General features: G+C 38.0%; 1 protein-coding gene across 2 annotated transcripts; it reads right to left on the bottom strand.

Annotated features, from left to right (window-relative positions):
- Positions 1–4,500: 4,500 nt before the first annotated feature.
- On the bottom strand, positions 4,501–14,462 carry LOC122664485. 2 transcript variants are annotated; one of them, XM_043860317.1, is made up of 15 exons: positions 14,174–14,462; positions 13,995–14,092; positions 13,827–13,913; positions 13,580–13,728; positions 13,482–13,537; positions 13,131–13,379; positions 12,443–13,021; positions 11,640–11,791; positions 11,344–11,541; positions 11,176–11,257; positions 10,940–11,108; positions 6,576–6,686; positions 6,383–6,479; positions 6,033–6,157; positions 4,501–4,644 (listed from the first exon to the last, which is right to left on the bottom strand). In XM_043860317.1, exons 1-15 carry the CDS (start codon positions 14,423–14,425, stop codon positions 4,619–4,621), a joined length of 2,430 nt encoding a protein of 809 aa, XP_043716252.1. In that variant the 5' UTR covers positions 14,426–14,462; the 3' UTR covers positions 4,501–4,618. The 2 variants fall into 2 exon arrangements, with proteins under 2 accessions (XP_043716252.1, XP_043716253.1); XM_043860318.1 differs by lacking the exon at positions 13,131–13,379 and having other exon boundaries at positions 13,482–13,503; positions 13,609–13,728.
- Between the last annotated feature and the right edge of the window lie 12,640 nt (positions 14,463–27,102).

A 27,102-nucleotide genomic window follows, 5' to 3' on the forward strand; every position in this document is an offset into this window, starting at 1 on the left:
GGCACTATTCTCATATAACTTGAGGAATTTTTACTTAAAATACCTGTTCCTAATGTTCAAAACAACTATAACATCCAAAAGTAATCCATATATATTCCACAACTCAATGTAAATTCCAAGACATGTCATCTAATATCATCTATTATCAATTCCAGGAAGTATTTCATTTTCTCCGAAATAAACGCGAGGGGAAGACTGGGTATTTGGCATTAAAGTTAGATATGTCCAAAGCCTATGACCGAGTTGAGTGGAGCTTTCTTCTAGCCCTGTTTAAATTCTTGGGTTTCGATCCTCACTAGAATCACCTCTTATCTACCCTCTTACACTTACCTTCTTTATTAAACTACATGGCAGCTCTTTTGATTACTTTGAACCATCTCGTGGACTACGCCAGGGATGCCCTTTGAGCCCTTATCTCTTTATCCTCACTATGGAATGCTTTTCAAGGCTTCCGCAAACATATAGGCTGTTGAACATATTCAAGGGGATTAAAATTTCTAGGCGTGGGCCGGAGCTCACTTATCTCTTCTTTGCTGATGATACTATGCTATTCTGCAAAGCTACATTGTCTGACATACACACTCTTCAAGCAATGTTAAATCTTTTTGAATCCTTGTCTGGCCAGCAACTGAACCTCTCTACGAGTAGTGTTATGTTCAGTAGAAACACACCTCTTGCTTTGAGGAAGAAGATTTGTCGAGCCCTTGACATGCAGGAAATGGGATCGGACTCTAAATACCTAGGCACCACTCTATTCCCAGGCCGCTCAAAATTATCCACTCTATCACCTGTTATTTCTAGAATTCAATGCAAACTGTCCACCTGGAAAGGCCAATTTCTTTCTCAAGCAGGGTGTCTTACCCTGATAAAAGCAGTTCTTCATTCAATCCCAACTTACCATAGGTCTTGTTTTCTCTTTCCCAAGACCATTTGTTCCAAACTTGATTCTATAAGTTCAAAATTTTTCCATGCTGGTCAATCCTCTAGTAGGTACCTGTCCCTTATCTCTTGGGAATCGATTTGCAGACCCAAACATTCGGGTGGCTTGGGGGTCCGTACTCATTGGAACCATAATCGAGCTTCGATTCTTAAACTGGGCTGGTGGCTGGTTACGGAACCCTCGTCCTTATGGGCTCGTTGCTAAAAGGCAAATACTTTGCTAAGCAATCACTTCTTAATCCTAATACTAATTTGAAACGGGGGTCTTGGACATGGAACAGTATTCGTGCAATAATCCCTACTTTACGCAGTCTGCTGCGATGGAGAATTGGTGATGGATCCTCTGTTCTTATATGGGAGGATCCGTGGATCCCATCTGATTTCTTCACCTCCCTAAATCAGGTTCTGCAGCCTAATGGCCTTTTTAGAACGGTCAATGAGCTTCTTATAAATAGGGAATGGAATAGACCTTTGCTAGCGTCCCATTTCCCCCCCTAATGTTTGTAACTCTATTCTCTCTATCCCTCTTTCGATCAACCCCTTTACGGATCACTTATTCTCCCCGTTATCCAAATCAGGAAAATTAACCACCAAAAAGTTAGCGGCGGTCTTGGCGCACAACCCATCCTTGGCTGCTGCCACTTTGCCCCATTCCTCTTGGAAACATTTCTGGCATTTAAAGATCCCACCTAAATTCATTATTTTTGCTTGGAGGGTGATTCATGACGGAATCCCTGCTCAATCCAAACTGTTTTGGCAGGAACAGTTGACTAATCGCTGGCCTTTCTGTTTGACTGCCAATGAAACTCTTTGGCATCTTTTCTTTTCTTGTGACTTTTCAAAACGTATCTGGACGGCGGGTCCTCTGAGGTTAAGAATTGAGAGAATTACAGGTAACACTTTGCTGGAAGCCTTGACTCTTTTCTTCCATATACATACACCTCAAATTGGCCGAATGATTCTTATATCCTTGGTATTATCTGTATCACATTGTATTTTATCTGGATTCATTGAAACCAAGTTCTGTTTAACAATCGGTCTCTCAACCCTCAACAGATCATGAGAAATATCATGCAGTGGGTATGTGATTTACAACTCTATCCTTTGACTTTACAAAACACTATCACTACCTGCCCTCCCATACTGCAATCATCTAGCCAGCGATTTTGCAAATCTGATTACTTGAAATTGGGTTCAGACGAGACCTGTGTTATTGTTTTTGATGGCAGCTTCTGTCCTTCAACAGCTTATGGGGGATGGGCTTTTGTTATTGTTTATAATAACAAATTTTGTGCTTGCTCTATGTATTCTGGTTTTGTAGGGTCCGCCCAAAAAGCAGAGCTCCGAGGACTGCAAGCAGGGTTCCAAAGAGCACTTTCATTGGACTGCAAAGAAGTAACTGCTTGGACTGATTCGCAGGAGCTTGTGGACTGGATTGAGAACCCAGATGACTATCCTTGGCCTTATCAGTTATTTACTTTACTTTTTGATATTTCCCATCTTATTTCATCCCTCCGGTCTGTAAGAATTTTAAAACAACCAAGATCTTATATTACTCCAGTTGATAGACTTGCCAGGTATGCTAGACTTACAACAACTACCTCGGAGGAACTTGATGAAAATGTAAGTATTATGTTTAGTTAGTAAAGTTTCTTTTTCACCAAAAATAAAAAAAATTCCCAATTCATACACCATAATATCCAAAGTTTTGTTCAGCAACGTAGCTTGGCTATGGTGTTGTTCATTGTTGTCAATACAGCCACACACACTCATGGAGTGATGCATGTTCAATTAGAGTTGAGAATTTACTTTAGAAACTCTTTTCAGTAGTTGGATAAGTTTGTTGCTTAATTTCGGGATCCATGCATTGTCCTTGAGTTGAAGGTGATATCATGAGAAATGTAGCCCTTCGAGCCATCTTTATGGCAATGAAAGAATCAGGTCGATTGGAGTTCAGGAGAGAAAGATATGGTCAGTTAAGCAAGTCAATGCGGACAACAAACAATACAACATTAAAAAAAGAACAAAAAATGGAGAACGTGTTTTTAACGCGTTTAAAATGGAAATACTTGCCGTTTGGCATTTTAGGAAAACACATGGGAAAAACACGTTTAAAACGGCATCTTAAACACATTTTTGCCAACTATGGTTGGGACTCAACATCTGAGAGAAGGAGTTGGGTTTCTTTCATTATTTTTAATCAATCACTTCTTTGGGGTTTTATGGATTTTGGTCTTACAAGAAGCTTGCGCGAGGCACAAGCGCTGCTGCAAGGACTGCAGGGAACTTTGGCATAGAGGGGTTTGACAAGCTAGAGGTGTGGACCGATGTTGACAATTTTGTTAGCTGACTAAATCACGACCTTAAGAAAATCTGGCCTTGGGTTGGGACATCTTCCCTCTTTCAAGCTTGGCATATTGTGATTAGAGATGTAAACGGATCGGATTCAATTCGGATAATGCTATATCCACATCTGTATCCAATTAGCTTTCAGACAGATTCGAATAATGCTAAACGGATACGGACACGGATACGGATTGGATATTTTATCCGTTTATATGTAGATATAGCTTTTCAAATAGCTATAGCCTATTTGTATCCATATCCGTTTAGCTTTCAGACGGATTCGGATAGTACTAAACGGATACGAACACGGATACGGAAACAAATTCCGACTATTCATTTACATCCCTAATTGTGATATATTCACTGTGAGCTGAGGAACAATGTTTTAAAAAATTGACCAAGCCTTGGACCACATTTTTGCACGGTAAGCTGGCAATATTAATGATCCAATCACCAAGCTTGGTTCTGGTTCTCAAAAACCATGGATTGTTTGTATTTATTGTTAACAATCTAACAGTCACACCATGTCCCAATCATCCTATACAAAGCCAAAGTCTAACATTTGGGCTTTGTTTGGATGTCAAGAAAAGAAAAACCATAATAAGACCAAAATCATGATGACACAATGATTCATTTATGTCTCCTTAAATTTAAAATTTTTTGGAAATTTTCTTTTCTTTTCTCGACATCCAAACATAGCCCTATAAGGCTTAAGGTTTTCATTGACAATAGAGCATTTTTCATGTGCATCACAAAATATAACTATGGGAGAATGCAATACAAAAACCCCTTAACACAGAGAAACTTCACATAGGAGCATTACAACTCTAATAAACTATTGAATGACAACTTTTAATTCTCTCACCTCCTCCACTAACCAGAGATAATGCCCCAAGATGCATTGATATTGGAGTAATAATACTCTTTTATTAAGTTTCTCATGATTTTAACAAAACCCAAATAATATGTTGCTTCTTATAGAGGCATTTTGAATTAGATCATTACATATGAACAAGAGCAACAAAAGATTGAGGGCAATAATTGGGATGACGCTTAAAATCAACACTCAAAAGTAGCATCATCATCTTGAGCTTCGAGTTGAACTTAGCAACAGGTGTGAACATGTGTTTCATTTGTAAATTCAAAATGGACAGGCAATGAATCAACCACAAAAGTAGCTAACTCTCCTGATCATCGCCACTGTCTGGAACAGTCAAAAATAGCATCATCATCATCATCTTGAGCTTCGAGTTGTACAACTTAGCAAAAGGTGTGAACCTGTGCACATTTGTAAATTCAAAATGGACAGGCAATGAATCAACCACAACAGTAACTAACTCTCCTGATCATCTTCACTGTCTGGAACAGTCAAAAAGAGGAAAAGATGTTAACTGGATTGTCGTTTTTGCAGAATTAAGCTTTACTTTGAACTCTAATAGGCAAAATAATTATTATTTTCAAACAAGAAAGCAATTACAATTAATCTCCATTTGATTATCCAGATGTGGATGCAAAAGAATGTAGGAAAAGGAATGGGGAAAATAATTGGGCTTTCCTATTGTTGTTTGAATGGCAGATATGAGATGGACGGGTGATAGAAGTAATTTCTTTTGCATTTTATAATCCAAAAACAGTCGGATAATTACATGAAAAAACACTAAGCTACATCCGCACACAAAAGGAATGTGGTTCTGGTTGAGGCTTTCTTTCTCTGAGGGCACGGGACGTTTGCAGAGTCCGTGCCTTCCGTACCACCATAAGACTGGTTGTTCTTGGGAAGATCCCGCTCCTAAACTAATATAAGGGAGGGAGCCAGGCCTATCATATCAAAAAGGTTGTAGAAAGAGAACCCGAAGCCTCAGCTCCGGTTGGATTTGCTTCTGAAGTAGGACAAATCTGATAGGTCTGGCCGGTGCATTTGCTTCAGATACATATAGGATAGGAAACACTTGTCGGTAATATACTTTTGGTTCCAAAACCACCACATAAATGAAAAATCGGAAGCAAATGCAGCCTTTTAAAAGCATATTCCAAAACTGTGCAATGCAGGACAACCAAATGCAGCCTTTTTTTCAAAAAAAAATTAAAATTGCATGATACCATGCCAATGATCCCATCAAACCATTCATTTTGTACAATCAAAGTAACTTTGGAGTTGCCAACTGTTTATTACTTGATTCCTTTTTTATTTTTCTGTTTTTTTCCTGGGGATGGAGGGAGAAGGGTTACTGAGTATCAGTACAGGGATTGGACTTATTGGACTTATAAGCAATTGTTAGTGAGGTTATTGATGTGAGTTCTCAATACAAAAAAGATATGAAAAAACTGCAATAAGAGAAGGGGGGCAAAAGTAGACCTAGGCATCATGCTTTAAATAAATTTTTGCAAGCCAATTCTACTTTTAGCATTCATATCGATGCTTTGGGTAAATTGTATTACTTGATTGCAAGGAAATAGTACATGTTGCACTTTTCAAATTAAGTAGATTTCTATTTAAAACGGCAGAAAAGTAGTCCAAAGCATAATGTTTAACACTTCAAGTCAGTATTGCAAGATTTCAAGAAAAAACAAAGAGGAAAATCTTCATCCATTTATCTAGCCAAATAGAAAGTTTGGACTTGCATGCAATGGCTGAAAAACAAAATTAGGGTTATCCATTTATCTAGCCAAAATAGAAAGTTTGGACTTGCTTGCAATGGCTGAAAGACAAAACTAGTTGTTTTAATCTTATGAAGTTAGTGAAGTACCCGCAACCACTATTTTTGGAGAAGATGGAGATGATGAGTCATCTGGAGACTCATGCTTTAGAGTTCCTTTATGACTACCCACTGGAAGTATGTCAGGAACTGCAATTGTCCTGAGTCGTTTAATTCTGCAACCAGAAAGGTGCAATGTCAAATATTTAACCACATCTATGCCTGTGATTATGATGATTATAAACTTATAATAAATGGAGATCCAATTATATAAGAAGGATATTTGAAAAATGTGAGGAAGAAATTACCAAATAGAGAAATGATCAGGAATAACCCCAAGAACCCAAACTGTCCGACAAATGATCAAATACATAAATAATGACTAAATAATTGTTGATTACCTTAAAGAAGAAATATATTTCTCAACCAGTTCTGTTTGTTCAACACCATAACTATACCACTTCTCTTGAGGTACAACAGAATCCCAGTTTCCAATATCTACATACGAAAAGACATACAAAATAGAAGAAAGAATTGATGATTGAACCAAGAAGAAAATAAGCATAAAATAAAGATTATATAATAGTGACAAACCTTGAAGCAACAGATTTGGTTCACTAGAATGGCCTCTTAAATTCCAATACACACAACCATCTCCATCCAAAAGAACTGGCTCTGTCCTAACAGCATCTGATCGTTGTTTCTCTGTAGATATTTGTAATGTTTAATAGAATAGCCATTTAAGGAAAATTTACATCAGCAGTTACAAGGCCCATAACGATATTAAAAGAAAGTACAACCATTGCTAGGTTAAATTCCAAATAGAAAAACCATGAATAAAGAAAGAATTTAAGGGAAATTCTCTATGGACACTGATTGCTCTTATGTTAGAAAGTAGGTTTGCTTCAAAATCTGCCACATCCAAGCAAGGGATGAAGTAGTTAAGCAGATAATCCTTATAAATTCATTAAGAACCCTTTCATTAATTAATTCTAATTGATGGGTGTGAGAGACGCAAAGTTTTGATCACATTCCTGACTGGGATGGGCTTCCATCAGTGTCAATCAAATAGAATTTGATAAGATTGGCAGATCCTACCTTATGAGTTTTGAATCAGATAAGACCAAGTCCGGCATCATTAACAATTTAAAGATGAATGATTTGTTCACAAAACCACTTCTGCCATTATGTTTAAAACTGTGTGAATAATGGATTCAATCTAACACCATAGTAGATTTCATAATCCCACCTAACAGGCAAAACCGCCGGTCACGTTTAGATACTAGAATAGGAGAAATGTAATTGTAGTCAAACAGCATTTTCGATCATCTCCATGTCCAGTCAAGATTAGGGCTGGTATGGGAAAACAACCATCCAAATTATCATAACAATCAAACGGTTGCACAGGGAGTCAAGTTTCTGGCTAAAAATAAAAATTAGAAATTCAGAATTAGTAACTATCCAGAACAACCAACTACAGCTATGATCAAGGACAAGTTTTGACCAATAGGAGTGTCTGGCTTCTTGATACAGATCCCCCCCTGCAGGCTTAGCCCACAGAGCTGGTTCAAGCCCAGCCGCAGGCTGCCAAGACCTAGCACAGCCATGGGTTAAGCTGGCCAAGCCTAGGCCTGTGAATTTCTTTACTGGTGGGGCCCTTGTAGGCCAGCCCAAGAAGCCACTAGAATATTTTAATGTCTTTTAATATTCATAAGTCTTTATTTATTTTTAGCACTTGCCTTTTCCAGTTCCTAGGCTTAGTTATGGAGTTCTATTGAATTTCCAGGTGCAATAAAGAGTTTCATCTCAATTTTCTATGATAGTCAAAGAGTCTAGCTAAGTAATTAATGGTTTCTTGTTTTTAGTTTCTATGCCTTTATTACTTCAAAAGTTATTTTTTCTTTAAATACTACCCTTGTAGCTAACGAATGTAGCATTGAGAGATTGAATTGAAGAAATGAAACTGAAGCCTTGTTGGCCCAAGTAATGCGTTAAGCATCCCCTCCCCTCACATTTTGGTGAATTTTTTCTCTCTCCCATATTTTCTTCCCCTTATCTTCTTTAACATTCAACCTATCATCTTCTTCTTCTCTTCTTGAATTTAATCGTTCATTTCCACCAGACCCATCATCTTTCCTCATCCTTGTGGCACCCCTTTGCTACCCCTAAACCAAAACCTGATCTATTTCAGATCTTAGCCTTCCAACTGGTGCCAAATTGGTATCAGAACCAAAAGTTCCTACGCTTGTTGTTAGATTTCAACCATGACAGGGCAACAACATATCACCAATTCTGAGTTCTTCAAATATTATAAAAAACTTGCTGAGAAGCAAGAGAAGAACGAAGCCAAGTTCAATATGTACATTGAAGAAAATCAAAAGCAAATGGCTGAAATTTTGATTTCATGAAGAGGTCGGGAAAGCAACCTGAAATGGAGTCATCTTCATCCAACAAATCCTCAAGTTGTCACTCTGTAATTTTTTTATAAGGATTATGGTACAAAGATTTAAGTCCCAGAGTTTGATGGTGAGAAAGGCCCCAAGGTTTTTCTTGATTGGTTTAACCAAATTGAAAGGATCTTCACCTATAAATCCTTTACGGACCAGAAGTGTGAGCTCATCCTCACCAAATTCACTGGGTATGCTTGTTCCTAGTGGGATGATATTCTACATTCAAGACTTATCAGGCGCCTTGGTCCAATTACAAATTGGGTGGTCATGAAGCAAATCTTGAATGATAAATTCATTCCTCCTATTTTTGAGAAGGATCTCTTCCATAAGATGATGAATCTCCACCAAGGAAATCAAGATGTAGCTATCTATACTATGGAGTTCCACAAGATATCTTCAAGGTGTCACTTTATGGAGGCATACCAACAGAGAGTCATGAGATACATCAGTGTGCTAAATATTGAAATTCGGCTAAAGTTGGCTAATACCAACCATGGAACGAGATCTCGCCGAGATCTTGCCGAGATATCTCGATTTTTTGAAGGTCCAAGACAAGACAGAGGACGAGTTAAGGAAACAACATTAACTCGAGATCGCGGTATTATCTCGGCAAGATCTCAATATTTTACATTAATTGTATGCTTTCTACTACTAAATTATGTGTAGAATAGGGCCTATTAGTACGTCGTAGCCTACCAACCAAAGGTCCAAAGTCAAACTTCTATTTGGACTTCGATATTTCAAATTCTAATAGTGCCATTGTGTTTAAATGGCCCAAAATAGGCTATATACCAAGTTTCATGACCTAACTAGGTCAAAAACCCATTAAAACCTGGCTTCGAGATCAAAGAAAAATACACCAAGTCACCGAGATCTCAGCCCAACTTGGTTTTCTGCCTGGCCGAAACCAAGTCCAAAATCGAGACCTTAAACCATAATACTGACTTTAGGTCCATTGATATAGCAGCTCCTATGCCAAGACATCTGAAGAGAAGTACATCCACCTAAAAAGCATGTACAAAACTCCTCATGCATATAGATCTGCCCCCAACAAAACTGGTCGTACACTACTCGACCGATGTGGGACTAAACTCCCCTCCCATTCCTGACCATGGAGCGCATTAACTCCACCCGGCTCTCAGACATGGGCCTCCACATGGCCAATGCACGAACAGCCCACTCTAATACCATTGGACGACATCCAACCCAAAAGCTTAAGCTTTAGGGTGGAGAGGCTCTTTCCAAAGTCATAAGCCAAACTGTCGTACACTACCTGACTAATGTGAGATTGAACTCCCCTCTATTCCTAGCCATAGAACACATTCACTGCACCACATGTACATTCTTTACTTGGCAGATTAATTTTGAGGAAAGGAAGTCCCTGAAAGTGTGGCCATTTAGGGGCTTAACCTTCCATTCAAGGGTGTCCATGCAAAAGTCATGAATTACTTTTTCTTCACCCTCATAAATGCCACTTTAAGGGACTGCAACATGTTATAAATTTCATTTTGGAGGCCATTTCAGTGAAGGGACCAAACTGAATATTTTCGGATATTCCAACTATTTTATTGGATTTTTTAGTCTAACTTTTCAGTGAATATATATATATATATAATGTTGTAAACAAAGTGGTGAACTGAGAAGTTGAAACCTACTTTTGATTGCCGTTTTCTTATTCCCAAATTTTTTTAGGGGGTAAAAAGTGATTTTAAAATAATATGAAAGTGACTTACCATTATGTCATTCTCAAGAGTTGTCATTGTCTATCACGCTTTTTGAGTACGCATGTGAAATGGCAAGATCTTACCCTCATTGAAAGAAGTGTGTTATACTAAAGGGGCAAAACAGCAAGGTTACAACTTTTATTTCACCCACTTTGGTTACAACAAGATATATATATATATATAACTAAAATTGAAACTCAGAAAATTATAGGAAATTTCTGCAGAAGAGGAAAACAAGAAGTTGCAAAATCAGAAGGAAAAAAAAATTAGGGATGTGCGCCCTGTATCAGTTAGGGGGGCCAAAATTTCAGGAGCTGATATGAAATTTACAACTAAGCTCTGGAAAGGCACTAAGCTGAAACGTCCCAACACTCTGCCTCCCCCAATCCCTGCATCAAAGCACTCCCAGGACCAAAAAAAATATCTCTAGGTTGAAACATGTCTTATCAATTTCATATGCTTTGTCCTTGCATGACCAAACTGATCAGGTACCAAACCAAGTTCTTTTTGGTTATCATTTAAGTTCTTAGGATAGTAAACTATTGGCCTAAAAAAATACAACAGAATCTCTCTTTTAGTTAATGAATATACCAATTGCCAAATGACATCCAGAATTGAAACCTTCCAGTTGTTGAGGAATTCCACAATACTACCCAAGTTAAATTACACATATAACTAAATATTCCGGTTAGCACAGCTGGGCATCAGGTGCTAAATAAATATTATGCATGACAACAAGGTTAAGGAAACCAAGAAAGTAGCTAAATAAATGGAAGCAACATACTCTTAGGTGCCATGCCCATTGCTTCTAGTTTCTCTGCATGAGCTTTAGCCACTTCAACTTTAATTTTTGAAACCAGATCCTTATGATCAGATATAGAAAGAGGAGTATCATTTATTAACAGGATGGACTTGGCCACCTCATTCTGTAGCTTCCATTTCAAGCTTTTCTCCTGCACAAAACTCCAGTATAAGCAAAGATAATTCATGGATCAACAATTAATCGCACGGAGTGGTTACCTTATCTTTTGCAGAAAGAACCTTATCTTTTGCTCTCTCAACAAATATTGAATTTTGCTTATCAATCCAATTCCTCAATTTTCTGAAGAGAAAATAAAGGAATTAAATACGATTTCCAAAAGAGATAGATCAGAGAGAAAGATGCTGCATTAGAGCACTATAGCTTACGAAGTGCCAAGAGTTTCATCACACAGAAAATTCAGGACTTTCAATTTTTGTGAAGAGTCCAGCTTATCATAGCTGTCACCATCCCTAGCAAAGCAGTCAGCTGGCAAATCCTTGAAAGCACAACGGGATTCAGATATGCATTTTCCAAGAGCTTTCAACCATGAATCCTTGCTGGTGGTGGTACTTAACAGGTCAGATCTAAAGGAAAATGTGCCAATAGTCAGCTGGTTTCTCCAAATAACTAATTCCAAAAAAAAAGAGGTATTTGTTTATAAATATTGATGGCAAAGATATACTCTTCTCCCAAGTCCTTTTGTATCAGAGACAGCAGCTGAGCGTGAAACCGAACATTTGGAGAATACTGTATTCTATGGATTCGACGCCCACTGCGACCACATAGTAATTCCCGAAGAATTGATTCAGGCTGTCCTTTCTTCAAATCAAGAACCTGAAGTGCAAAAAAAGCTCCTCAAAAAGAAATCTCAAGATAGCATGACATGTTTATAAATAATCCAGCTGGTGTGACCCAATTACATGCCCTAATCAAGAAAATAGAGATCATCTATTTTAAATGTATACTAATAATTTTTCCTGCATTAAGTCTTGACTGGCACTTGTAGTTTAAAATAAAAGTAGCAGGAAAATTATTCAACGGGAAAAGAGAACGCTTGAAAATAGTAGGCTGCACATGCAGATTCAAACTGCTTTTCTTAGCAGTATAGGAGCAGAATGGCAACCAAAGCAAGTGCATGTATCCAAACTACGAAGAAAGCCAACATTACCAATAAAGTTGAAAATAAGAAAATCCATTCAAATTTGACATCAAACCCTTTCACTTTCAAGCCCAATTCATGAGCTCAGCTAAAAAAGCACACTGGAAAGATTGATTGTATTGTCTAAATCATTACTACCTCAACATTAATTGTTCACAACAATTCATTCACAATGATGCACTTATAATCAACATGAAATGATCAAGTTAAGCATTAAAAATGAGCTTCATATGTTCCATCTCAATTAAATACAAAACAAAGTGCTCAAAACACAGTTGTGCTCCATTAGTCTATTTGTTCGGAAATAAACCAGCATGTCATTTTACCTTCCCAAAAGCAGCACAGAATTCTAGGAATTGCAAGGCATTTCCAACATCCTCAGCGGCTAAATCAATTCCTGCTACAGTTGTGAGATCAGCACCCTGAGGCAGCTGGATATCAATATTAAAATTTTGGGCTGTCATGGGCTTGGTTGTGGCATTATCCATATTCTTATAGAGAACTCCTATATCATTGCAAGCTGGTAACCAGCTATTTCTTTCATCTTTTTTCCCTGTTTTCTTTTTTTGATCCCGAGAGGTTTTGTCAGGGATCTGCAATTCAGAATTCCCCTTGTTTGGGCTCCTATCATTAGTACCACTTCTATTCTCTTCTTTTTTGATTGGCTTCTTAGAGTTTTCCTCAGAAATTCGAGACACCTTGGAGCTCTTCTTTTTCAATAAAGTGCTACCACTAGTGCTCCCTTCAGCAGCATTGCCCTTCTGTCTTAACTTCTTTCGCTTGCTTTCTCCTGCCATTTTACCCTCACCATCCAAGGTTGAAGGCATGGGCAACAAATTTGAATCTTTTTTGCCATTAGAAAAGTTAGTCTTGCCACATTTTCTTGTTGGATCTGCCACAGACTCCTGTCGGAAGTCTCAGTTTATAAGTAAAAAGTACACAAAATCGATCAGTAAAACAGCAAAAGATATCAAAGCTGCAAATCCATGATCTGAGAAATGTTATTTTACAGACCTTGTTTGACACAGTCCTCTGATTTGGAGAAGCACCCAAATCTTTAAAAGATTTCTGCTTCTTTGGAGAAGTACCACTAGTGCTACCATCACCAGCATTGTCTTTCCGCCTTATCTTCTTCTGCTTGCGTTCTTCTACCTTGTTACCCTCACCATCCAAGGTTGGAGGCATAGGTTGCAAGTTTGAATACTTTTTTCCATCAAAAGAGTCTTCCTTACTGGGCTTTTTTGTTGGAGTGGCCACAGACTCCTGTTTAAAGTATGAGTACATAAGTAGGAAGGAGACACCACATCAATCAGCAAAACAGCAAAAGCTACCAATCAATGGTCTGAGAAACGTTAACTTTCAGACCTTGCTTGAAGCAGCCTGCTTATTTGGACAAGCAGCCACATCTTTAAAAGCTTTCTGTTTTTTTGGAGAAGCACACGCATCTTTCAAAGTTTCCTGCTTATTTAGAGAAGCACTGACATGCTTAAAAGTTCGCTCCAACTCCAAATTTTCAGGGCCTTTGACATGGAGCATTTCAGAAACCGAGGAAAACCCAGTTTTCTTGGCCGTGTGTACTAGTATACCAGTAGGCAGATGACCTCTTTTCTTCCTACAAATATGTGACTTTGGTCATCAAGAATGTTGATGACAGAGAAAACAAACCGTAGCTAGAGCATTTCTACCGCTAAAGAAACTACAAATGCTTACATGCATAAACTACAGTTGCAGATGCCTCTGCACTTGGGACATTTCCAGTCATCCAACACCGCCGTCTCCTCTGCATTCTCACCGTATCTGAGGGTCGATACCAACCAATAAATATTACGAAAAATATCTCTAAAAGCCTACGAGTTATTTTCTTCCTAAAGAGATTACCTGTTGAGCAGACATTTGTGGCAGAACTTAATAGTGCAAAGCTTGCCATTCTTCAGATTCTTACATTCCGACGAAAAATCCATGGTTTTTTGCCGGCACTGTAAAGGTTAATTCAAAATTTTAACAAACAAAGGAAACCCAATTCCCGAATTTAGTTTTCAGTTCTTAATCTAATTTACCTGGTGGCAACTCTTCCCATTCTCGGAATCGTAGATTCGGCCCCCGATAACACGAATTCCCGGACATTTTGTGCGTTTTGAAGGCGTAGAACAAGGAGATTGAGGAGGCAATGGTGGTGCCTCTTGTTGATTCTGTCCAGCATCTGATTCTGAATGAGATTGATTAAGATCAAGATTCTTCTTGCTCTTCTTCTTCTTCTCCTTGTTAGGCGACGCGATGGATTTCGAAACGGAAGTCTGAGATATCGCCATTGGAATAGCTCTAAGGGCTCTCTTAAACTAAAGAGTAAAGACAAGAACGAAGAAAAAGGGTCTTTGTCGCTCTCTCAGACAGTGGAGTGGAATGATTTTAAGATAATTTTGACATCTTACAAATTTCGATTTTCTATGTTCTTCCATTGGCGGGATAACCAAACTAAGGAGTTTCGACTGTGGAGGGTTTCGGAGGCGCCAAACAAATTCAGTTTCTGTTTGAGCTGGTCTGAAAATTTTAAATTTCTGGGCCTGAGACCTCAGTAGGTAAAATCGAGCCCATCTTTGACCTACGTCTAGGCCCAGGTCCAGATCCAGGTACAGGCCCAGGCCAGTCCCATGGCATGTTGGATCCAGTTAGGGATGTAAACGGATCGGATTCAGCTCGGATAGTGCTATACCGCATCCGCATCCAATTAGCTTTTGGACGGATTTAGATAGTGCTAAACGGATACGGATCGGATATTTTATTCATTTACATGTAAATATAGAGACCTCAGTGGGTAAAATCGAGCCCATCTTTGACCTACGTCTAGGCCCAGGTCCAGATCCAGGTACAGGCCCAGGCCAGTCCCATGGCATGTTGGATCCAGTTAGGGATGTAAACGGATCGGATTCAGCTCGGATAGTGCTATACCGCATCCGCATCCAATTAGCTTTTGGTCGGATTTAGATAGTGCTAAACGGATACGGATCGGATATTTTATTCATTTACATGTAAATATAGCTTTTCAGATAGCTATAGTCTATCCATATCCGCATCTGTTTAGCTTTCGAATGGATTCAGATAGTGCTAAACGGATACGGAAACGGATTTCGGCAAATCATTTACATCCCTAGATCCAATGAAGCAAAATTTACACTTGAACTTTGTTGACACACTAGTAACACATCCTATAAATTGGGTCCTTCTAGGCGACACTATGCCTAGTGAAGTATAACGGTTCATTATTTGCCACTTAGCAGTACATGGATTAATGCATGTGATAGAGGACCCCACATACATCTCAATCTCAATGGTCAAATTTTAATCCAAATTAAGCAAGGAAAGTTTTACTTCAAACTCTGATTCAAAATTTTGGAAAAATTACCAAAACGTCATCAAATGGATATGAAAATAAAATACAAAATGGAATCTTTTGTAATTTTTAATTTTTTATCTGCTTCCTCTACTCATTTTAAGCTAAAATCGTACCAATGAGGTGTTTGTTTGGTCCTCTATCATATAGACTAACTCATGTATTGTCATATGGCAAAACATGAAGCATTATACTTCACTAAGCATAGTGACAAGCAAAAAATCCATATAAATTTGGTTATTCAAGTATTGCATAGGTTGCGAGGTTCATGCAGAGAATGCCACTCAAGTTGGGGACAAATAACTAATTTTAAATAAAGCTAAGCGCAGGACCAACCCAATGCAGTTCAAATCAATCTGGTTTCCTCCTTGCTCTAAACCTCATAATTACTTGCCCGGAAATTGAATCAGACTCTTTAGAGGTGGTCAATGCTATCAAGAAGGGTACTCCTCCTTTTGAAGCCATTTATGTAATTGATGACATTTTGTTTTTGGCTTCCACCTTTTCTTTTGTATCTTTCAATCATGTTTAGAGATTTGCTAACAATGTTGCTCATGTTATAGCTAAGTTTTGGCTAAGGAGTTCTTCTCCTATTTCTTTTACTTCTTGCCTGGACTGGCTTCAATGTTTTGTTTCTACTGACCTTTCTTATGATCAATGAAAACATTATCAATTCAAAAAAATATTATCTAACTATATTGGCAACCATTAACCACCTCTCATGGATCTCACTAATTATTAGTATGTAAAACAATATTCTAGAGAGTCCCTTGTACATTTTACAATGACTAAATCTTTTAGGTTGCTCCAGGGATTGACTCTCCCTCTCTACCCCCACTTATACCCACAACTCCATCTTTAGGTGTCCAACAGAATAAAATCCAATTGTTACCCTTAAATTTATAATGTAAATAAAGTTTTGGTGCAAATGGATCAGAAACGAGACTTCTTTTTGACAAAACTTTCATTTATTTCTTTTTCTATAGGAAGAAAATATTTCAGACAAGTAGAGGCTCCCAAGCCTAGATATTTGAAAGGAATATGTGCCAAAAACACTATTAAAGCTCAGGAACACCAACAATCATGAACTTTAAAATTTTAATACTACAACTTGTTGATTAAAATTATTATCGTAAGTTATAATCCTAAATGATAAAGAAAATTTGGAGATGACAATACAATTTGTGGAATTTCAATTCAACAAGGATGAGAATATCTTCTTAATTGGGTTCTAGATAGAACACAATGGAAGTTGAGTAATCATTTCTTGATATGTACATTCTGTTGAGGACAAATGCGCAACTATGAGGAAGAATCGAAGCAAACAATCACACACAACACAAGGAATTTATTGTAGTTCGGCAAGATTATCTACATCCACAAAAAAAAAAACCAAAGATTTTCCAATATTTAAAAAAAAACCATCTATACCACTTTTCGCCACACAAAGTGCTCCCCATTTGCATGTGTCTATATTTTTTTCTAAACAAAGACAATATATAGGGAACTCAAAAACCCTAATCTCCATATAATTTCAATTCTACCCTTGTACATGTAATGGTCCAAAAAACTGTTACAATTACAAATACATATCAAATTACAATTATGTGGACCATTATAGAGTACAAGACATACTTAACCCCAACAATCTCCACTTGGGATTCGATTATGCAAGCCACCCTAAAGAAGATCGGTGTTGATGTCATTTTTGCAAACTCTATCATTGTCTCTGTCTATCCGCTACACCCGAATCGGAATGGCTATTCTTGCATGTCTACAATTCCCAAAACAACATGGCCAACATACCTATCTAGCGTGTCCCGTACAGCTCACTGTCGTTGCACGATGTGACGTGGCTCCATCTCTCGTACCACTGCAGTCTTTGTCCTCTACAAGTACCTCTTGCTTGATTCCAACAATAACTCCACCTATTTCAATACTTCCTACAAAGTATATAGATTCCCAATCATCCATCCCTACATCACAAACCATGGTCCGTCTAGAAACCTTGAGAACTTCACCTTCATATGAGCATCTGAAACCTCTTGAATCTAGTGTTCCCAATGATAATATGATAAGATAGTCTGATATGTGTAACACTATATACAAAAATGTATGTAAGATAAGGGTCATGGATTAGGTATCATAAATTATATTAATATACACATATTAATTAATTACTTAAATACATATTTAGGATATATTTTATTTTAGTCATTTTATTTTGTGTAAAAAAAGTGAAAGACAAAAACACAGCCAAGCACAGCTTGCCCTGAGCCTAATAAGGCCAGGCCTAGGCCGAGATATCCAAATGCGATGGGCCAAGTTGAGACTAGGCTAGGCCCTGAAAACCCAGGGCTGGGCTAGGTTTTCAAAAACCCAACCCAATTGCACCCTTCTTTGCATAGTTATAACTACTTTTTGTTTTGGTCAGTCATAGTTACAACTACCAATGTTTAAAAAAAAAACTTGGGAACCATTTGATTAGTTTTTATCAAATGTGGATACTAGATAATGGTAAAAGTGATCTGATGCCAATTGAGGGCCAATTGAGGGAGCTAAAAGAGTTAGGGGCAGGCTTAAAATGACCATAGGTGAGGTTGTGAAGAATGACATGCATAGTCTGGGTCTTGTACCGAGTATGACCTCAAATAGAGCCTACTGGAGGGCAAGGATCCACGTTATCGACACCATGTAGTTGAGATTTTCCTAAATTCATGGGCTATCGTCTTACTTTCATCTTTCATTTTCCATTACTTACCTTTCTTATCTAATTTCTTTTAAGTTTCTCTTACTTCCCTTTCCCTTTATGAGTACACCTCAGTTTTTCCTATTTTGTTTTGAAAGGATCCATGTAGTCGACCCTATTTAATTGGAATAAGGCTGTGCTGTTGTTGTTGGTAATGGGCTGTAAAATTGGGCCAAAATGGTAACCGGAGAGAAACACGTCCACTATTAGTGGGCTGGGGGCACATCCGATAAGTGACAAGACAATCAACCTAGATGGAGGCCCAGTCTGGCCTGATCTCATGTTTGGTAACCAGTGAGGTGTTACCCAATAACCTTGAAAACTAATTGATGGATTTTCGCAATCTGCAAAAGGCTGTACAATTGAGCCCAAATGATCCCAGGCCAGCACCAGGCCATCCCACACTCATGACATGTTGGGATCCAGTCAGGCCCAATTACCCAGTAAATACCATGTGTTCATTCAGTTGTGGAACTTTGTGTTAGATGTTTCCTATTTTGGTTTAGTTGCTTATTAATTAGCACAGACACACTCATTTTGGTCTTGAAATCCATTAAACCAGAAAGTCTCTTAACTTGTGCACTGAGGTACCGTTTGATAACTTTATGTTTATGATGTTTTTGTGTTATTTGTGTTCCCAGCACACAAAAACACCCAAAAAACTGTTTGATAAATCTGTTTTGTTTATATGTTTTTGATACCATAAATCAAAATTTATGATCATTTATGTGAAGTGCAACAGTTTTACTTGTTTCTACCATTTTTTGTACCAATTGAAAAGCGTTGCCCGATAAAATCCCTTAAAACACCCATCTCTTGACCTTTCTCTACCTTCTCTCAATGGGTTTAGGGTTTTCTTCTTGCGATCTTTCAAGTAAGTGATGTGATGCCTTGCATTTTTCTTTTTCGTATCATTTAATTTTATTAATTGTTGTTGTGCTGGCATTTCAGTGCTAGGCTTTGAGGAGGACTTTCGACGATTTTCGATGTGTTAATACTTTTATGTGATTAGATTAATGTTTAAATGTTACTTTTGAATTATTAATTTACTCTGTGGGACCCGCATGCCCCCTTCTGTCTTCGGACAGCGATATATTATTTCGGTCGGAATCCCGTCCTCAACCCGAGTCACCAATCCGATTTCCATTTGTGGGCCCGCTTGAGCCAAATAGTCATTTAAATAAATTTAATCTAATTTGACAACCAAACAGACAGGTTATAATCATATTAAAGAAAACTAGTTCTCTAAACTGATTGTATGAGCCTAACCAAACTAACCCTTAAACCTTTATATATATAAATGTAAAATCACTTTTAAAATCTCATTTCTACAACTATCCTACTGTTGAATTAGATCCTTAAGAGAGGAGAAGAGGAATTGAGATAGAAGGAAGAGAACCATACCTGTGACCTTGTTGTCCTCGTTTTCGGCGACTAGGTGAGTGAAATCTGCAAATCCTACTCTTTCTTGCTTGCTTAATCCATGTTCCAACCCCATTGATTCACTCTTACCTCTCAATTCCTCTTCTAATATGATGTAGAACCTGAACTCATGTGTTAGTCAACTCTTTTCTATGCAAATTTCTATAGATTCCATATGATGATTATGACCCAAACCTCATTAATTCATTCAATCTTTACTCTAATATGAAATTGAACCTTAAACATGTATTATCCTAGCCTAAACCTTCTCTAGACATGCATGCATGGATCCAACTAGTCTTAGAATGTTGTTCCAGGTAGGGTTTATGAAACCAGAACCCAATCTGATGTATGATTATGAATTTTGAACATTTTAAAGCAAATTTTCTTAATCTGGGTTTGGATTCTTAATTCTCTTTAATTGATCTCAAAGATTGTTTAATTGGAGTTTATTAGGCTTAATTGTTGGCAATCAAACCCCTGCTTGACCCTTCCCTTGTGTTTGAAACCATCCATTGAAGTTCGGGTGCAAAAATCACCCAATTCTGGGCATTTTCGAGCACTGTTACCAAGATCGGATGGTCAGAATCGATCGTCTGGATCCTTGAAACCTTGACCATCCGATAGCCGATAGGTCTTCCAGGCCCAGATTTTCCTCAGTTTTGCTTGCACTTAGTCCTAAACTCCATGATTGGTTTAATTAATACCTAGTACAACTAAACTACAGTGATTTTCCCCTAATTGTATATCTTTGCATGTTAGATATGGGGTTTATTTGTGGTCCCGTTTGCTGTGTAGGACCTTTAGAAGGTTTACTTTGATCAGTTGATTGGAACGCAAAAGAGTTGGTAAGAAAACATTATTAATTAATGGATAACACATTAGCACTAGATATGATAATATGAAAATATTTGTTTTTGTAATAATGTTATATAATGTAGAACTTATAACCATACATTGAGATGCCTCTATATGTTTGATTAATAGATGTTTATCATCATGCGTTTGTAAATGATTATGATGTTGTTAAATGCTTTATATGAATAATGATTGTGAATGAATAAGAAAGATTGAAATGGAAATAAAAGACATGTGCCAACGGACACAGCCAACATACGACCTGGCACTAGCGTGTGCCCAGGAGGACAGGCGTTGAGGCTTTCGACTGGAAAGTGATAAGACTGAATTATCTAGGCTAATAAGCAAACCGGCAAGATATTCCAGGCCATATGCCAATGGACTGAACCACTTTGGTGGTATAGACTGAAGCCACTCCGGTGGTATTGACGGAAAGTATATTGAGCATAAGGAATACTGAGGCTTAAGAATAAGATTGAAATGAAATGAATGAATTAAATGATTTTGATTGTATGATTGATATATGTGAGTATGATTGACAATGTTATTTCTTAATTGATGTTTAGCTCATTCCTCAAATGAATATCTTTTTACAGATGAGGTAGACAAGGGCAAGGGCATAGCCATTGTTGAAAGAAATGAAGACTGAGGATCTTTGACAGCTTTTGAAGTCTTATATATTAGTGTACATGAAACTCTCTTTTATTGTATATATTCATTTTGAGAAGGAGGGTCTTGTACCCGATATAATGTAAATATTCTAATGTTCTGTTCCTCTCTTAGGAGAGCATGGATTTATAGATTAGCGCCATTAGTACTTTATATTAAGATTTAGATCGTTGCCTTCCGCGTATTGTTTCTCTTTTGTTTTTATACTTTGATTTTATTGATTGTTTAATCGAATGGTTTCCTGTGCGATCCCGATTGGACACTGGTGTCATGGGCCCCACTTGGTCCTCAGATCGGGGTCGTTACAAGTGATCTCTATTGTTTTGGCCATGGCGACTGAAAGATATACAGAGAACGATTCCAGAAGGCCTTCAACAAACTTGACGACCAAAAGAATCTCTTGATTACCTGCAGTGACCTATGAAAACACCTTTCGAAACATCTTTCCTCGTTCGAAGAATCCTTCCTCGAGAAGTCCAAAGCCCTAGATTCAAAGATCGAAACTTTAGATTCAAAGACCGAGAAAACCCTGCAAGCCTTAGAAGAGAGGAATAATTCGATCCCTGAACGCGAATTGGCCACCATTGCTCGTGTTGAGGAGCAGAAAGCTGCTGCGCTGTCGACCTTCGAGCAAACGGTTATCGGTACTCCCGAATTGCCTGAAGCTCTCTGGTCAATTTGCCAAAAGATGGACCCCACGATCTTGTCAAGGTTCATGGTAGCAAATTGGAAGGAATCTGCCGCTTTGAAGACAGAAATTTTGCAGGCAATTGCAGAATCGGTGGATCTGCCACGTTTAGTTTTAGATGCCATGGAGGATTTTATTTCTCAGAAGTCTGGGAAAGCCGGGGTTCCTGACCGTCGTTGGGTATGTGGAATGTTACTTCAGACAATGTTCCCTACTTCAGCCTGAACAGAACAGGGTTTATCAAACATCATTTTGCAACCTAGAAATATGTTTATGCAATTAAAAACACAAAAAAACATTTTTGATGGGAAACAGAACAAAAACATGTGTAAGGTTATCAAACGGTACCTAAGTAAAAGAAGTAAAATCATCAACCCATCTCTAACTCGCGGTGGTTGCATGTTAGCGGCGATTTGTATGCCGGCAGGTCAAAGGATGACTTGCTAAAATGCGTCTCAAATAGGAAAAAAAAACCAAAAGGCAACAAGGAAAAGTCGAGTGCGGCGAGTAAGCGTCCATCTAGAGTGGATGTGCCAATGGATGGAAGTTTAGTTTTCTTCCTCAGATTCACATCTGAAAGACCAGCTCGTTCCACGTTGATCTAGCTAATGAGCAACTGGATCATCAACTCGTCCAAACAGAACCCCTGCACCAATCCTAAAATCCTTGTTCATGGCATTACATGGAGTTTAACATGTAATACTTAATTAAAAACTTAAATAATGTGGGCTAAGCTATTTGCTTTCTAAACTTAATTTGTTTATGGGCTTTAATTTTTTTTAGTCACGTATATGGCTTTATGGAAATCACTTTATGGGCTTACGTTAGTTGTTTTAAAAAAGGGTCCATGGTTCTGTTTTATATAAGTCCATGTTTATAGCATTAAGGGTTGACTTTGAGCTTTATTACTTGATGGTCATTACTTTATAGAGTTTTGGGCTTAAACCCATATTATATGGTGTTAATATTTCCTTTTTAAAGCCCATCTTTCTGTTTCTTCAGTTAGCCCATAAGGCCTTTATATTCTGTTAAATTTGGAGCTTTGGGCCTAGGCCCATATGTTGTTCCTGGGTATAAGATATCTCTCAAACCCATTTATTAAACCTGTTTTAGGCTTGTATTACTTAATTTTAGAAGTTGCTGCTTAAGTTTTGTCTATTATTTCATGAGATATTATCAGCTGTTCTCTACTTTAATTGTATTGAATCACAATATTAAGACTAATAAAGTATAGATGACCACTAATCAGGTTTGCTATTTGAAATTAAAGAATTTAATAATTAGGTAGCCGCCAAAGGGGCCTAATTGTTGACTTTTGTGATTTTTTTGTTTTTTGGGGTAAGAAGTTTTGCGATTTCAAAGCGGAAGTGTGTCTTGTTAGCATAATTCTAATGGCATTTAAAAATTGTGTTTGAGTTGATAACCCTTAAACCTATCACATACTAGGCTGGTCCAATCTAACGTCCATGTTAGGTTGGATACAAGTGAGCTCTATTGAGCCGTTCTACATTGCAGTTACAATTTCGACCCAAAGGAATGTAAAAACAAAATGGGGGAAAAAAAAACCTAATTCTTCAAAAAGATAGACATGGCACCATGCAACAGGTGAGAAATATTTTCTACAACAAAACTGGTCATTTTAAGAAGATTTGCCATAAATACAAAACTTGAAGAAGAAACTAAAAGTTAAAGGAAATGGATCGAGCTGAATGTTGAAGCAATTGGTTCTGAACAACCATCACATTCTAGTTTTGGAAAAAGTGAAGCGCCATGAAGCAAGACTTATTACTAAAGGTTTTACACACAGATAAGGAATGAACTATTAAAGAGTTTCTGCACCAGTTTCCAAGAAAGATTCTTTTCAAATTATTATGGTATTGGTTGCACACTTTAATTTAGAATTGCACTAGATGGATATCAAGACCTTTTTTTTTCAATGGAAACTAATAATAATAATAATAATAATAATAATTATTATTATTATTGAAGCAATGTCTGCAGTTTGAAGAATTCTATTTATGTATTGAGGCAAGATTCACATCAATAGTGTTTTAAATTCAGAGATAGTAAACTCATATGGTGTTGTTGAGAATATCACTTGACCAACGTATTCACTTGAAGACTAGTGAGAGCCAATGTTTTTTCTCAGTGCAATATTATTGTTTAGTAACAACATTCGTATTCTTCAAGAGACTAAGAAATTTCTCACAAGACACTTTGAAATGAAAAATATGGGTGAAATATTTCTTTGTTCTTGGCATTAATTTGAGTTTATCTTAGAAAGCGTATATAATGAAAGTGCTTAAAAGATTTCAATTGAAGGGGTTTCTTTACAAAAATAAAAAGAATGGTCGTTTTTCCAGGACTTGTACCTGTAGGTACTAAGACCTGTGAACTGGATCCTGAGTTCTGACCATCTCGATCTCCGAAGGGAGAGGGCAAAAAAGGAGGGTTTGGGAGTCATCAAATAAGGGGTCTACAAACCCGTAAAGATCTCTCTCCTTTGAGGGGAGAGGATTAACTCCAATGGAAAGGCATTGGTCAACCTAGAGGTGGGGTAAGTTTCCGGTTACAGACATGGGATGGAGTTAGACACCACATCCATCTGGCCGAGGCCGGTCTTCCTAGACCATATGCTCCTACAAATATTAATGTATTTATAAAACTGAAGATATGTGCAAATTGTCAGATTTTCAAGAGATTATATTTTTAAGGTCATGATTAGCCGATGTGATTCTGGAAAAAATCATACAGAAAGTCATCGACCTGCAACTCTGAAGAATGCCAAAATATGCAATGAAAAGAAAAGAAAAATATACAACGCACACCACACTATATGGAAAGTAGTCATCGACCTACAACTATGGCAATGCCAGAATATGTGATGAAAAGAAAAGAAAAATACACCATGCACACCACAGTACATGGAAAGTAGTCATCGACCTATAACTCTGGCAATGCTAGAATATGCAATGAAAACAAAAGAAAAAGATGCAAAGCGTATGCCAAATAGTCATCGATTTATTAGACTCGAACATGCCCCGAGTTATATATGTGAACATGCTGAGAGTGCAATAAAATGCAATATGCGTATGTCTATATATGTAATGGGCAAGAGATGCTAATCGATTGTGTAGCCCTTGCACCAATGCGGTAGCCAATGAAAATGCACGCATAAGCATTGGTTTGGATGTGATTTTCTATTTCATTAGGGGCTTGTTAAAGAAGAAGAGAAGAAGAGTGAAGGAGAGAAGAAAGGAGACAATAAGACTTAATGTGGTTTGGTTCAAGAGACCTACGTCCACGAGAGAAAGGCTTTTCACTATATCAGTTTAGGATATTACACATCCTATTTAAAGATAACTCATAGGAGAATTGAGGAGTTATCTGTGGAAGGTTTTCTCTACACAAAGGAAAGGGAGGTGGGTCCCTGCTGTCATCCTTATCATATATTACAGAATTGGATTCAACTAATTTCTTTCCATTCATAGACTTCCTTTGATTGTGGATTGTGCGCTGGTGCCTTATTATATGAGCTGTTGCTGATGGCGAGAGATTTCCTCTCATTCACCCCCTCAAATTCAAGGGGGAGGGAACCACCTTGAGGTTGCGCATTAACGTTGCAAAGCGCTGATGTGAGAGTGATTTTGTAAAAATGTCAGCAAGTTGATCCTTTGTGGAAATGTATCGAACATCGAGATCACCTTTGGCCACCTTGTCCCGGACAAAGTGAAAATCTATTTCCACATACTTGGTGCGGGCATGGAAAACTGGGTTGGCGGTGAGGTACGTAGCACCAACATTGTCGCACCATAAAATTGGGGCCGTTGGAAGATAAATATGAAGATCCTTGAGCAGGGACTGTGGCCAGGTCAATTCTACAGCTGTGTTGGCAATGGCCCTATATTCAGCTTCTGTACTGGAGCGTGCAACAGTAGCTTGCTTACGAGAGCTCCAGGAAATCAAATTGGTACCATGAAAAATTGCAAACCCACCAGTAGACTTCCTATCATCAGGACATCCGGCCCAGTCGGCGTCCGAAAAGGCAGAGAGCTTGATCTGAGATTGTTTTTCAAATGATAAGCCATGATCAATAGTACCCTGTAAGTAGCGAAGGATACGTTTCATCGCAGCCCAGTGGTCGGTTGTTGGTTGATGCATAAACTGACAGACTCGATTTACTGCGAATTGAATGTCCGGTCGAGTTAAGGTAGCATATTGTAGGGCCCCGACAATGCTGCGGTACAATGTCATATCATCCATTGGCACCCCTGAAAATTGGGTGAGATGGCTCGAGACAGCTATGGGTGTGGAAATAGGCTTACATCCATCCATTTGTGCCCTCTTCAATAAATCCAATACATATTGACGCTGGGAGAGAACCATGCCATTGGGTGTTTTAAGAACATTGATGCCCAGAAAATAATGAAGGGGCCCGAGATCCTTGACTGCAATAAGACTTAACGTGGTTCGGTTCAAGAGACCTATGTCCACGAGAGAAAGGCTTTTCACTATATCAGTTTAGGATATTACACATCCTATTTAAAGATAACTCGTAGGAGAATTGAGGAGTTATCTGTGGAAGATTTTCTCTACACAAAGGAAAGGGAGGTGGGTCCCTGCTGTCATCCTTATCATATATTACAGAATTGGATTCACCTAATTTCTTTCCATTCATAGACTTCCTTTGATTGTGGATTGTGCGCTGGTGCCTTATCATATGAGCTGTTGCTGATGGCGAGAGATTTCCTCTCATAGGGCTGAATGGTCTTTTCCCACCCAAAGGCATTGGTTTGTGTCTAGGCACAGAAACCACGTTAACCACACAACCGATTAGCATTCCTTTTCCCATACGTAATATATGTCTTCTTTGTACAATTATTTACAAATAAAAGGGAAATAAACTGAAGATGAAACAATGCAAAAGAGTGTTTACCCTTTTTCTTATTTCTTGCTTGGGAAAGTATCCAACTCATAAGTGTGGGAGGATGATTTAGTAGTTTTTAGACTACACTAGCACTTACATATTTCTGGAGTCTGGAGGAATCTCAGATCCTCTTTGTCTTGGGGGGAGAGAAGAACTGAAGAAGAACCTCAGTAAGTTTCTTCCCAACCATTCAGAGTATTCTGTATTCACCTTTTGATTGTAGTGGTATGAGGGGAGAGAAAAACTAAATAAGAACCTTACTAAGTTTCTTTCCAGTTCTTCAGA

This window comes from Telopea speciosissima, chromosome 6 (assembly GCF_018873765.1).
Source record: "Telopea speciosissima isolate NSW1024214 ecotype Mountain lineage chromosome 6, Tspe_v1, whole genome shotgun sequence".
NCBI classification, from domain to species: Eukaryota; Viridiplantae; Streptophyta; class Magnoliopsida; order Proteales; family Proteaceae; genus Telopea; species Telopea speciosissima.